The sequence below is a fragment of the Dryobates pubescens genome, chromosome 3, assembly GCF_014839835.1.
Source record: "Dryobates pubescens isolate bDryPub1 chromosome 3, bDryPub1.pri, whole genome shotgun sequence".
Classification (NCBI taxonomy): domain Eukaryota; kingdom Metazoa; phylum Chordata; class Aves; order Piciformes; family Picidae; genus Dryobates; species Dryobates pubescens.
In genome coordinates, this window is record NC_071614.1 from 7,732,306 (window position 1) to 7,746,046 (window position 13,741).

A 13,741-nucleotide genomic window follows, 5' to 3' on the forward strand; every position below is an offset into this window, starting at 1 on the left:
CTTTATGAGGACCTGCCCTGTCATTGTTGTCCTCTCCTATACTGATCACAAAATGAGGCCATTAGTGTCTTTGTGGCTGGAGTTTGAATCCACTGACCTCCATATTTTGTAACACAAATGAATTGACCTAGATTTCTCACAAGGTCTTTCTGGATGCTTTACTGCAGATCAGACTCTGGCATGCCCAGTGTTAAATGAGAGATCAGGATATCCATCTATAAACTAAAAGTGATGCAGGTAATTATGTGTCACCAGGAGGCTGTGTGCCCCTCTGGAAAAAAAAGACACAACACTGGCTGTCATTTATTTAGACATCATTCTTTTCTTCTTACATTAGCAAGTGTTTGTATCAAACAAATGTAAGTGAATTGCAGTATTTGCCTGAAGTAGTGTCCCATATTGATTTCATAGCAAGGGAAAAGGTTTGCCCATTCTGACAAGAAGGGGACTGTCTGTCAAAGAAAAGCGATTACTGTGGAAGCCTACGGGTCCCTGCCTCCAAGAACAGTATTTAAAAGATGTTTCTGGGGATGGAGAAATCCCTGGGGTTTTGTCCTGGCTGATCTCTCTCTGGCTGAGGAGAGTGCTGCTTCAGGTACACAGGGTGGCAATTGTTGAGCTACAGCCTCTATATTCAACGTGCTAAGCAGTTTTCCAAAGGCTTTCAGGACTGCAGCCTGCAAGGAGATACTGGCATGTGCCATCCTAGTGACCTTCAGTCATGTCTGCTTCTTCATTCCCCAAATCCTCAAAGGCCTGTGATTGATTTCTATCAAGTTTTCAAAGGGCTTAAAAAAAGAGATAATATTTTAGTTGTCAGAAGTTTTTGACTTAAGAGAGTGAATTATGATTACAATTGTTTCCATATGCATAAAAAAACACATCTGAGGTAGTGAATATCATCTCTGATCCAATATTTTCACAAGACAGGCCGTGGAAATCTGGTTTCTTGGGAAAATGCACAAGAACTTTAAAACTGTGTTTTGCATTGTGGCCAGAGAAGATCCAAGCCAGTTCCCACTGAAAACAGTTGGCATTTGCTCTTTCACCCAACTAAGCAGAGGATTAAACTCCTCCATTTGCTCTTTCACCCAACTAAGAGTAGGATTAAACTCCCCATGTGTTATTTGTCAGCAGAAACCATCAGAATTCTCCTGGTTTACATAATCTTAAACTGTGAGGAATCACAACTGGTTTGTGTACATGTTCTTCTCTTGGAACCTCTTGTAATAGGATACATTTCCATAATTCCATGGTTTTTTCCCAGTGAATTATGGGATTTAGGCAGAGTATTCTATGTCAATTCAATTATTAAAAAGAAGGCACAAATTCACCATCATAAATTAGTGATTAGAAGCAACAATTTTGGGTAATTTTCATGTAGAGGACTCAATTTTTTTCCCCAATTAAAGCTGAAGATGTGTTTTGCAGGACAACGGTGCCATGGTTTAGTTGATTAGATGGTATTGGGTGATAGGTTGGACTTGATGATCTCAAAGGTCTTTTCCAACCTGGTTAATTCTAGTCTCTATTCTCTATTCTATTCTAATGGTTATTCAGGAGCTGCCAGACATTGCCCAACTAATACAGCCAGGGAGCTGTGCAGTGTATTTCCCTGTGGGGCATCGCTGGGGTGAAGGGACCAGTGGATGTTTGCAGTCTGCATATTGCCATATGCTCAAGCATTGCTTCTTTCATGTCTTCCCCTTCTTGCACTGAAAACATTTGTCTGCATGTCCCATTGCTTTGGAAGATTGCTAAACCATGGCACCTCTCCCAGATGGTTGTTGATAGTTGGAGTGTTGTGCAGAGGTGTCCATCTTCTCCTCAGGGATCCTACAGTATCCAGAGCATATATGTTCCACAAACTGAAAACCTGCTTGCCAGCTCTTGGAAACCAGTTGCTGCTGCTAACAGTCTATCCAGCTCCTGGTGTGTGACCCACCTGCCATTTCAGGAAGATCATTAGGAAAGTTGTGGAAAGGCAACTCCATCAATTTCTTAGTTTCCCTGACATGGAAGCAGTCAGTAGCCAACCTAATTATCTCTTGGCTATTAAGGGCAAAGTGCTCTGACCCCATTAGCTGGTTTCTCTTAAGGAGAAATGGGAGAACTCGGAGGTCAGTTCTTTGGGATCTGTCAGTCCCCTCTGATATGTCCATGGATATTTGCCTTTCCACTCTCAGATTAATAGGAGTGGATATTGCAGTTAAGAGGGGTAACCATTGACCTCCTGATGGATGCCACAGGATAGCAGTTTGCAATCCTTGTTCTAAGGACCCTCCTTCCAAACATATGCAGGACTGTTATGATGGTTAATGAGTTCTCTATCTGCAGAACAGGGTATTTGCTTGCAAATTGTGTTTAGGGCCTAAGAAGTAATTTAGGAATGTATTTTCTTTTCAATTTAGTAACCCAGCAAATGTTCTTGTCACGTTTACAAATGTTCTCCTAGTGTAAAAACAAATATACACCTGAGTCAGGATGTGTGTGTAAACAAACATGGCCTGGCTTTGTGTATCTGCTAAAACAGAGGGAAGGAGAAGTTGCATTTAAAGCCATCTAAAACTCACTGCTTGAATACCTATTTATGGACCTTCCCCCATAATAATATAATGACTGTGTCCAATTAGCTCACCTGGCCAGTAGTCCAACTGATGTGTGAATTTTGTACACTGGGACTCATTTAATTTTGTTAGTTCTCCCCTATAAAGTTCATGCCTACTCTGATCCCATCTTACAGACTTAGCTGTCTGCTTGCCCAACTGTTTGGTGGCTCTGACTCAGGGACCTCTCTGTGCCTGCTGTTGCAGTGCTTCCCTTCTCAACCTTTCCTTCCCCATGGCTAATTGTTGATCCATAATTAGCTCCTTGTACAACTGTATGGGGCAAGGTGAGTCTTCATGCAACTGCTTGATATGAGCAAGCAAAATGCGACAGCTTGTGCAGTGACCCATCCTATGTTGTGAGCTTGGGCTGACAGTACCAAGGTTTCTTTTCCCCCTGCTTTTAAACCCTTTAGGCCAGCCCAGCTAGGCTGGAAAACTTCACCCCATCACAAACAATCTAGGGGTTGACAGAGCCTTGATCAGCCTGTACAGGAGCTGAAGACAAGCCTTTGGGCATGTTGTCCTTGATGTTAATGAAGAGTTGCCTTCTGAGAAGGGTGGATTTTCATGGCTGTTTCTTAAGGCTAATGCAGTTCCTGCTACAGAACAGAACAGAGAATCTTCAAGGTGGGGTAGCCCACTGGGTGCTTGCCAGCTCCTCACCAGCCACGAGGGCTCCAGCTGGCTCTGCTCCATCATATCTGGACCGAGCTTGGACGGATGCCCAGCCTGAAGGCAGGAGGGTGAGGACAAGACACAGGCTGCTGTGTTGCAAATAAAATATCTTGCTATTGCCAGAACCTATTGAAGATCCTGTGTGCTGCCTGAGCCTCCCCTGACAGGGTAGGATCACCCCATCTCCCAGTGTGTTTCTGCCTAGTGGGTCACTGTCGGCTCTTTCCCAATAGCTGTCAGCACTCTATGAAGCCAGGGCAGCTTGTTGGAGCCTTGTTCTCAGCCACTTCGTTTCCTGGAGACCATTTTCCCTAAGAGGTGTGCAGTACATTTCTGCTGCCATTTTTTCTGCATTACTGCCTGGTTTTCTAGGCTGAAATGTCAGTCATTTCCCTTTGTGTGTGTAAAAAGATTGTTTCAGACTCAATGGCAGACTTGCCATGCAGGACATGCCCTTGTGTCGTGGTAAGACAAAGCAGTTGTTGTGTCTCCATCTCTCTATACAGATCTGCAGCCTACCTCCACCACAGCCTCAACTCAGCACTGCATACCAGGCACCACAAACGTCCAGTCCCCTTCCAGCTCAGGTGAGTCCTTCTGCTGAATCTGAATCCTGTCACATCACACCACAAGCAAACCTTCAACCCTGGCAGACTTCTCTTTCAGCCTTCTCACCCATGGGCAAGCCTTCAGACTGAAATCAGTGGCCCCATGGTCTGGCCAGTAACTGGTTGACTCCCACCACACCAATCACTTCTCCCTGCTCTCTCCCAGACATCCCCTGATGTAGCCAGGCCTCTTACAATGTGCAAATCAACCTTCCTGGTCCTCTGCCTCCTGATCCTTCTGGTATGAAATGTGCCTCATTTCCATGCCCTCAAATCTGGTGAACTTGGAATCTGCATACTCAGTAGAGGCTTCTTGGCAATTAACTAGGGGGAAAAAAAAAGTAGTCCAGTTGAGAACATTCAGTAAGTAGCTAATTCTTAGTGTGCAAACTGGGTTATCCACAGCATGACTGGCCATGGTGCAGAGGATGAATGGGACCTTTTGCTGTGATTGCCCTCTTTGGCTCTTCTTTATGCCTCTGCTCTTGCACCGTCTTCTGTGTTCTCAGTGCTGCCCTGATGACACCAAAGTGGAGATGGAGGAAAGACAAAGCAAGCTTGTCTCTAACACAGCAGGAGCCTGAGGCATGAACAGGCCCAAGAGCGGCAGAGTTAGGAACCTGGGAAGAGTGTGTTTAGTCCCATTTGAAAAAGGCCAAAAGTGGGGTTGAGAGGAGTTAAGTGTTTTCACCTATGTTGTGGGAAAGGTGGGACTTTGTCATTTGGCAATGCTGGCTGAAGTCTGTGCTAAGATCATCCCTACATTGCTCTTCCCCTTTCCTGCTTCCCTTCAAATGATCAGCTGCCAGGCATATGCAGGTAAGTGTCTGCTCCCACCATAGGAATGCAGATGGAATGTCTGTGGATATAGTAGAATCCTGCCCGTTACATCGATGAGCAGGACCCTACTTACCTACCTTTGCACAAAGCTCAGGAGAGGGCCATCAAGGCAAGACAGGGATATATAGCACAAAATTAATCTCCTGGGGTAAATAGGAAACATTCCTGGGAAACCTCATGTAGTCATTTCATTACAAACCAGTGTGTTTGCTGGTTGTTGCACGTTCAGTGCTGTAGGCATTTCTGTGTCTTCACATCTCTTTCCTCAGGCAACACAGGTTTTATTCTTCTTTTCCCCCTGCTATCTAAACTAGCTGGAGGTCTGTTTTCTAGAGGAAAAGGTGTAGAATGGAAAAAGAAGCTTAAAAGTCCAATTCATTAGGCCCTGTTTTCTTGATCTGAGATCTCCTGGCACTTGAAACAACGGTTTTAGGCACATCTGCTCTGTGTTTGAAGGCAGGAGGAAAAGAAACATTGACAGATGCATAGTATCACAATGGCACATTCTTGCAATAATAAATACATCTGGTTGGGGGGAAGAAAAGGCAGCATACTTTGATAGTTGTTTCTAGTTAGTTTCACTGCACTAGATGAGAACCCAGTACATCTAAAGCCACTCCTGGGGGAAAAAAAAAAAGGAGAGAATAGATGCAACAGAAAAGATCACAAGAGGGGTTTCAAAGCATGGGCAAATGTGGTTTTCTATAAATAAGTGCCTCTGGTTTTTATATCTTTGCTGGGGAAAAATGTTGCTTAACTGTTAATTAAAGTGCAGAAGCATAGGTGCTGAGGCACGCAGAGCTTTCTAAACTTACTTTTGTTACTCTGACTTCTGAGCTGCAATCGTGATAACTGTGTTGAGAGTCACTGACACATTTATTATTCTTTCAGTAGTTGTTAATTATGAGATTGGTAGCTACCCAGTGACACTATACAATTCTTAAGGGATTTTGGCTGAGACAGTTGGTGAGTGTCTAAGCAATCAGTAACAGCACATCTACATCTGACCCATATTTTGGAATTTGATATAAATCATCTTGCTAATGAGTAGTACATGAGGCAATAACTGGTTCCACTTAAGTCTTGCAATTTATAGAAAGCCATTTGTCCCGCAGTGTGTTTCATGGCAGATATTCCTGGCAGTTAATTTGATAAATGGTTGTCTAGCACATGAGGAGTGGGCTTCAGAGTTCTCATATTCGGCTTGGTGTGGCTCCAACAAGAACAATTTCACCTCACAGGGGAAATTAGGTTTGTGTAACTGGACTGAGGTGGTAAATTGAAAATACTCCTGTGTTAAAGTGTCAGTCGGGTGGTTTTGGCAAGGAGCAGAGGAACAATACTCCAGTCTTCTGAAAGGGTATGAAAGAAAGGCTCTGTCTCAGCTTTTTGTTTAACCCACTGCTTAAGAGAAAGATGTGCTGTTATGAAAACATGGGAAGTGGCAACTGTGATTTATAAGAGTATGCACTAAGAGAAAGAAGTACATGAAAATAAATACCCTGCCTACATCTCTGCAATATGTGCTTAACCTTTGCTTGCACACAGAGACATTGCAGAACCTGATAATGTTTGCAATCAGGATTTCTAGTTGTCCTCAAGCACTCCAGGGTAGGAAGCAATATGCTAAAATGTGCAGTATCACCTTGGGGAAGCTGACACTGCAAAGCTCATTGTGAAAATACTCACATGTCCCTCTGTATAAGGATATGCTTCTGTGTTCCTATGACGAATGGCAGCTTAGTAAGTACCATTAACTACATTAGGAAATGGTTCTATTTAAAGTAAGGCTCTTCAGTTTTGTTTCAGGAAAAGAAATGCTCTGCCACAGAAGCTCTGCTCTGCCATATATAGTGTGTGTGGTTTTGGCTGTGACACAAATGAGAGTCAAGGAAAGAACATAAAAGTTAAAGTAGGTTCATATGGAGCATGATGCCCTCAATATGTCAGTGGTAGCTTTTCCCCTACCCCCTCAATAAATACAGAAGTCTTTAGTGGTTCTTACAACCATTCAGTCCAATTTGCTTTATGATTTGTGTACCCTTCTTCTCTGTGCTGGGTTAAGATTTTGCTTAGAAATATCCTTTGAGCTCCTTTGCACTGTGATCATTTCCCTGCAGCACACTGTGGTCACACTAAAACAAATTCACTGAGTTAATTGTCCTTTTATTTATCCTTTGTACACTGGAAGTCATTTAGAAGTCAGCTCATTTTTGCTGGTGTAAAATTGGATAATACAATTGCAAGGCTAAGTGCTTGTGTAGTAGTTGTGTGGTAGGAAATAAGAGCTAACAGGACTCTTTCTGTTTGAGTAGTTTACTTTCTTAGTCCCAGCTCTGCTTTCATTCACTCAAGAGTAGACTTTTCATTCATTTCAGTCAGTGTGGGAAAATGGCAATCTCCACTTTTTTTTTGTGGGCTCAGCCATATCTCTGCATAAACACAAAGAAGAAGTAAGGTTTATGGCCAGAATGTCAGCTCCATTGCATCTCTTTCAACTAGTGTATAAGGTTGTAGGTTGGCTTTGAATCTCATGATTCTGATGGGATTCTTTAGGAGAACCTCTTTGAGCAGGAGCTGTGCTCTCTCTTCTATAGCTGAGTATGCTAAACTTTAAAATTATTCTTTTCAGGCAGCAAGTCCCTTCCAGTGAGCCAGTGCTGAGAAAGTCTTGGCATTGACATATATTGTCTAGATGAAATTGGACAGTGGCATTTTTCTCATAGGAAAGCAAGATGCATTGCTTTGGATAACATGATCTCAATTTCCAGGAGAGCGTTAAGATTAAGATCAGGCTGGTCTGATCTTCTGCCTGCCAGAAGTATAGATTTGCTACACTGTCAAAATGAATGAGCAGTTATTTCTCCAGATTTCCACTTAATAAACTGCATGATAGGGATATTTGTCAGTCCAGCTCCACCTGTCCACATTTACACTCCAAGGAGGAAAAAAAAATCCATATTAAGTGGCAAAGGCAAACCTCTCGTCAGAGCACCACACATCTGAGCTGATTATTAACTGTGGTCAGATAATCAGGGAAATGCATTGAGTCTATCATCAGTAAATTTGCAGACAACACCAAGCTGGGGGCAGGTGTTGATCTGCTGGAGGGTAGAGGGGCTTTGCAGAGGGACCTGGACGGGCTGGACAGGTGGGCAGAATCCAGCAGTATGAGATTTAACACATCCAAGTTTTGGGTTCTGCACATTGGCCACAGCAAACCCAGGCAGTGCTACAGGCTGGGGTCAGAGTGGCTGGAGAGTGGCCAGACAGAGAGGGACCTGGGGGTACTGGTTGATAGTAGGCTGAACATGAGCCTGCAGTGTGCCCAGGCAGGCAGGAGGACCAATGGCATCCTGGGCTGTATTAGGAACAACACGGCCAGCAGGAGCAGGGAGGTCATTCTGCCCCTGTACACTGCACTGGTTAGGCCACACCTTGAGTCCTGTGTCCAGTTCTGGGCCCCTCAGTTTAGGAAAGATGTTGACTTGCTGGACCATGTCCAGAGAAGGGCAACAAAGTTAGTGAGGAGTTTGGAACACAAGCCATATGAGGAGAGACTGAGGGAGCTGGGGTTGCTTAGCCTGGAGAGGAGGAGGCTCAGGGGAGACCATATTGCTGTCTACAACTACCTGAAGGGAGGATGTAGACAGGCAGAGGTTGGTCTCTTCTCCCAGGCAACCAGCACCAGAACAAGAGGACACAGTCTCAAGCTGCACCAGGGGAGGTTTAGGCTGGAGGTTAGGAAGAAATTTTACAGAGAGAGAGTGATTGCCCATTGGAATGTGCTGCCCAGGGAGGTGATGGAGTCACCATCATTGGAGGTGTTTGGGAGGAGACTTGATGGGGTGCTTGGTTGCATGGTTTAGTTGATTAGGTGGTGTTGAATGATGGGTTGGACGCAATGATCTCGAAGGTCTCTTCCAACCTGGTTTATTCTATTCTATTCTAAAGCCAAATGCCACGATGGCCTGCTGGCTGTGCTGAGGGTGGTGACCTGCAGCCTGCCCTCAGGAGTGCTGTCTGCTGCACACAGTGTACATGGGATTACAAATATCCTTTGATGAGGAGTGCTAAGCCTGTTGGTGCAAGCTGCCCGTGCAACGTGGTGATTGCTGCAGACTCTCTCATTCAGGCTTTACAGCACCTTGCGATGCCTTGCCAGCTGCATGCAGCTCTCTCACATGATGGTGTGCTCCTCGCTGTGGCAGCAAGGTTGTCACCAGCCTAATGGCATTCCCAACCAGCTCTTCCTGTGAGTGATCACCTGGTGTCAGGGCCATCCAAGCACGTGGCCGTTTCCCTGTGTCTGTAAGGGATTCACAGTCTGGGTGCGTGCCGACTGCCGCACGACTCATGGAAATCGCTATCTGGGGAACATACGTTTGATCTTCTGTGAGAAAAACTGCAAGTGTGCAGATTGCTGTGATGGCAGCTGGGGCTGGGGGAGGCACAGGAGATGAACCTTCTGTCTTCTCACCAGCGTCAGATCCCAGGGCAGAGTTGGGGTGCAAGTGGCTTACACTGTGGGGATACCTCCCAGAGGGTAATTTTCTGCTGGCAGCAGGCTTACCTCTCCTGTTACGTAAACAGAACTTCAAGGGTGTCTGGCGTATATAAATATAAGTTGCTGTGGTTCCTGTCAAGGCAACTGGTAACTGAACAGTTCTTGCTTGTTTCTGCTGCTTCTCAGTGGCACTCAGCTGTGAGCAGACTTTGCTACTCCACATTAGTAGCTACAAGCCCTTGAAGAGTCTCTGATAGCGTGTCTGAAGCTTCTTTTCTTTCCCTTTGTCATCTGCAGGTCCAACAGATCTCAGTATGAAGAGGCAGTTAGCAACCAGCTCTGGATCCTCCAGTAGTTCCAGCTCTAGACCCCAGCTGAGTCCCACTGAAATAAACGCAGTGAGGCAGCTCGTGGCAGGGTACCGAGAATCAGCTGCGTTTTTATTGCGCTCTGCAGATGAACTGGAAAACCTTATTCTGCAGCAGAACTGAGTCACCCGACCTTCACACCGGCCTGGGCTTATCTCAGAGTTTCCACTAATGACATTTTGATTTCCCAGAGCACACACTTCAGTTACTGCACAGTCTTTTAGGGGAGTTAATTACCATAATGCCACACTGTTCTTGATCCATAAAGTGATGTGTTAAGGTGCTTCAAAGTGAACTTCGACCTCTGGTATTTCCAAGGTACTTTCCTGTGTCCAGCCTATTGCTTTTGTTTTAGTGTGTCAGCATAAATATCGAAACAGTGGCTAGGAATTAACTCCTTCTAACAAGTGGAGCAAACAGAAGATGCTGTGATGGTTTAAAAACAAAACCAAACCAAACCAACCAAACAAAAGAAAGGAAAAACAAACAAACAAAAAGGCAAACAAACAAAAAAGGTTCAAGATCCAAGTGCAATATTAGTGGAATGTGATACTGACTCATTGGACTTAAAGCTGCAGTATATGGCAAGAGGTTGCCAAATGTCCTGTTGCTGCAGGGCACGATTGCAATTCAAAGGATCTTGTATTTTAAACAAATGTAATTTTTATAAGAAAAAAGGAAAAAAAAAACAAGATGAAAGAAATTTTTTTGTTTTCATTCAAGATTTTTTCATTTTTACTTTCGTAAACTTTTTCACTGGTCCTGAAAATGTTTTGAGGAGCTATTTTAAGTCCCCCTCCCTCCCAACTTCCTCTCTTGAACCCCTGACTGTACCCTTCTCCCCAACTTCATATTCTTTCTACAACGAGTAACTCTTGATGCTGGATAATTCTTCCCCCTCCCCCCATCCCCCTCCCAGGTGTACTGTAAATTGTCATCTATGGAATACCTTCCAAAGGAAGCATGCATTTCCTGCATTCATACCATTCTCAACTCCATTCTGTAAGATATTGCAGCTTTATTAGCAAGTAATAAAGAGTTGAGGTGTTGGGGTTTTTTTGGGGTTTTTTTTGTTGTTGTTTTTAAAGACATATCATTGAGGGAAAAAAAGGCAAAACACAAACCCCCAAAACAAAAAAGGGTAAACTGATTTCTTACGGTGAGCTCATCTTAACTCCATGATCACTGCTGCTGTCCCGTACGAGTCCCCCCTTAGCTGTGATTGGATGTAGCTGATGAATGTTAAGAGGTTGCAAGTGACAATCTGAAAATTTGCACTCTTGTGTGTATTTATTACTTTCTTTTTTTTTTTTTTTTTAAATCTCTTTTGTTCCTTAATTTAAGCAAAATTCTTACCGAGGAAGGTCGCTGACACTTCCGGCGCGGTTTGTATAATTCCCGGGCCTAGCTAAAACCTGTACAAAACTGTAAATGGATGCAGCTGCAACTATGATGAAACTCTTCTCTCCCCTTCCCCACTCCTCCCAACCCCTCTATTTCTTATTTTCTCTCTTGATTACCCATTAATGGTGTTTTCTTTGTGCACTACGGCAGGCTTATTTTTAACTATCTAGAAAGGAGTACTTTAGTTCCTGCTTCCTTGTACTCTCTGTTCCCTTGTTTAGCTTTTGTTGAATAACAAGGTTCTTGTGCATTCCTAAATTTGCCTTATTTCATGTACAAAACTTTTCTGTAATTCCGTTTTTGATGATGAGTTGAAGGCATCAGTGCTATTTTATATCTACTTGTTACATATAGTTTTCCAAGTAATGACTGTGATTGTGACCAAGTAATGTGCACTTTTTCTTGTAACTGTGGACATTGCTATGCTTTTTTTTTTCTCTCTCTCTCTAGTGTTTCTAGAATTACTGTTGCTTACAGTTATGTAAAAGAAGAAAAAAAAAAAAAAGGAAAAAAAAAAAGAACTTTTGTGATACTGTTGGTGAATATTAATGTGAAAAAGCCTATGAAATATGAGTATTTTGGAGGTACATAGATACACAAACATCTCTAAGTTGTGGACTGATGTTCACATATTTAAATGAGAATTCAAAACCTGAGGGCTGGAATCATTTCCTCTGTTTTGTTTGGGTAAATAAACAGATTTCTGTGTTTAAATAACATGATTGTGACACATTATCAACTTTAACTGGACAGAGCATTGAAAGCTAGAAATACTGTCTTTTAAGCAGGAGAAAAAAAAAAGGGGGGGGCTGTTTCAGTCCAGTTCATGCAGACACTCGGACCTCATTCCTCAGCGGTGTTGAGTAAATGCAGCAGGCTGATCTAGCTGGAGCTTTGTGGTGTTCATGAAGAATGTCCTCAATAAGAACAGAAGTGAGTGGTCCATAAATCACAAGATCCAAGTCACTGGCATTTTATGAAGTTGGCTGGAGCCAACACCATTTTGCCACTCTACCTTAATTCTTAAAAATCCATTGGATGTCTTTTTACAGGCACTTATTCCTGGATGTGAGAGGATTGTTGGAGGTTCTTGCTTGTTGCTACCCATCACTTGAGAGATGCATTTGTTTTGAACACCTTCTCACCATGTTTGTGAAAGCCTGTAGCTTGTCTCTGCTGTAGATGTGTGGTTGCCTCAGCTTTTGTCTCACCAGGCATTCAAAAGCCTGTTGGGAGCCAAGTACCTTTTTCTTCTCTTACACTTTCAAGTATCTACAGCTTCTTCTGTCTCTCATGTTAGGAGGAGAGGAAGCACATACCTTGTGCCACGTCACTATCTTGGACTCAGCCAAGGAAAAGCTCTAGCATGCATCTTCCATAGGGGAATGAGATCTATGCCTAGGTTTCAAAGTTTCCTTAGTCTTTTTTTCTGCCCCAAACTGCCAGCTAAGCAGCAACCAGCAGTTTGTCTAGGAGCCTGTTTGCAAGCCAGGAAGGCTTCTCAGCTGGGCAGCTTCATGGCTTTTCAAGCTGTCATGCTAAATCCAGGTGAAGACAAGAGAATAGAGGATGAGAAGGTAAGAGACCTACTTGAGTGTTCTACCCTCTAGCTCCTCTTTCCTCTCTGCCTCCTTCTCTTGAAGGAGAAGTAGGAAAGTTGGGGGTCGCCATCTGTAGACTGTCATGTATCCAGAAATAACTTCAGAGTTGTTTCTTTCTCTTATCCACGTCTTCTGTAATCAATGCCTGATCACCCCAGACACTGCTGTTAGGGTAAGACCAGTCCTTTCCAGCATGGTAATGTCCACTGAGTGTGTCTGCTTAAGGCTGCCTTCAGAAAAGCATTATCCTTACATCCAGTATCTTTATTAATCTTGTACTTTGAGTTGATGGGTGTCTCACTACAGTACCTCATCAGTACAGACTGGCAGGTGATGGTCTTCCCTGAGTAAGCCTCATGGCTTCCCAGCTATCCTGGGGTTTCCTAGAAGACCTTTGTTCTTCAGAGGGTTGCTGTAAATGGAGGGATAGTTGGAGAATGTCATGTAAGTTCCCATCCAGAGTTAGGTACCAAACTTGGCCATGGTGTTAGTGGGCTGAGTCTCTAGGCTTTCATTCACACTGGGAATACAAGACATTTATTCATTCTTCCTCACTTCCAGGGTAATTTTCATTAATTAGGGCAAGAAACTATGGGTAACAATTGCAGGTTGTGGGAGTGAAATATCCAACCAGCTTAGCAACTAATTGAGTTTGTTTACTGCTTTTGATGTCAGCTGGGAAACTGGATTCAGAATGCATGCAAAGAGATCTGGAGGCAGATGACTTTATCCAGATTGTCACCTTGCTGCCAGTCATTGAAGAACACCGCCACAGCAACCATGATGAGTATCAAAAGCTACAGGAAGACAACACATAGGTAAGCGAGCATTTGACAGTTCAAAAGCTGCCCATCCTCTATGGAGAATGAATCTTCTGAATGAAGGAAAACAGATGAACCTGTACATGACCATAGCTATAAAACTGAATGGGAAACACACTGAGGAGTTTGGACATTCTTGCTCTAGTGACCTGTGTCCAAGCTCAATGCAGTGTAAATGGAGGTAAGTCTTGCTGGCAGACTCCACTGAAACAAGGAATCATTTCATCCATTTCAAGTTCCTAGCACTGTGGTAAAAAATGTCAATATTTTTTTTTCTCCCAAAAAACTTCTCTGAATTTGGCTTTGAG

General features: G+C 43.6%; 1 protein-coding gene across 2 annotated transcripts in view; it reads left to right on the forward strand.

Moving 5' to 3' along the window:
* NOL4 (nucleolar protein 4) overlaps positions 1-10,499 on the forward strand; it is a 174,918-nt gene extending 164,419 nt beyond the window's left edge. For both annotated transcript variants that reach the window (XM_054179636.1, XM_054179635.1), the window contains 2 exons: positions 3,791-3,871; positions 9,537-10,499. In XM_054179636.1, coding sequence (XP_054035611.1) covers positions 3,791-3,871; positions 9,537-9,730 — 275 coding nt within the window. In that variant the 3' untranslated portion in view covers positions 9,731-10,499. The remainder of the gene's footprint in view (positions 1-3,790; positions 3,872-9,536) is intronic.
* The last annotated feature ends 3,242 nt before the right edge of the window (positions 10,500-13,741 follow it).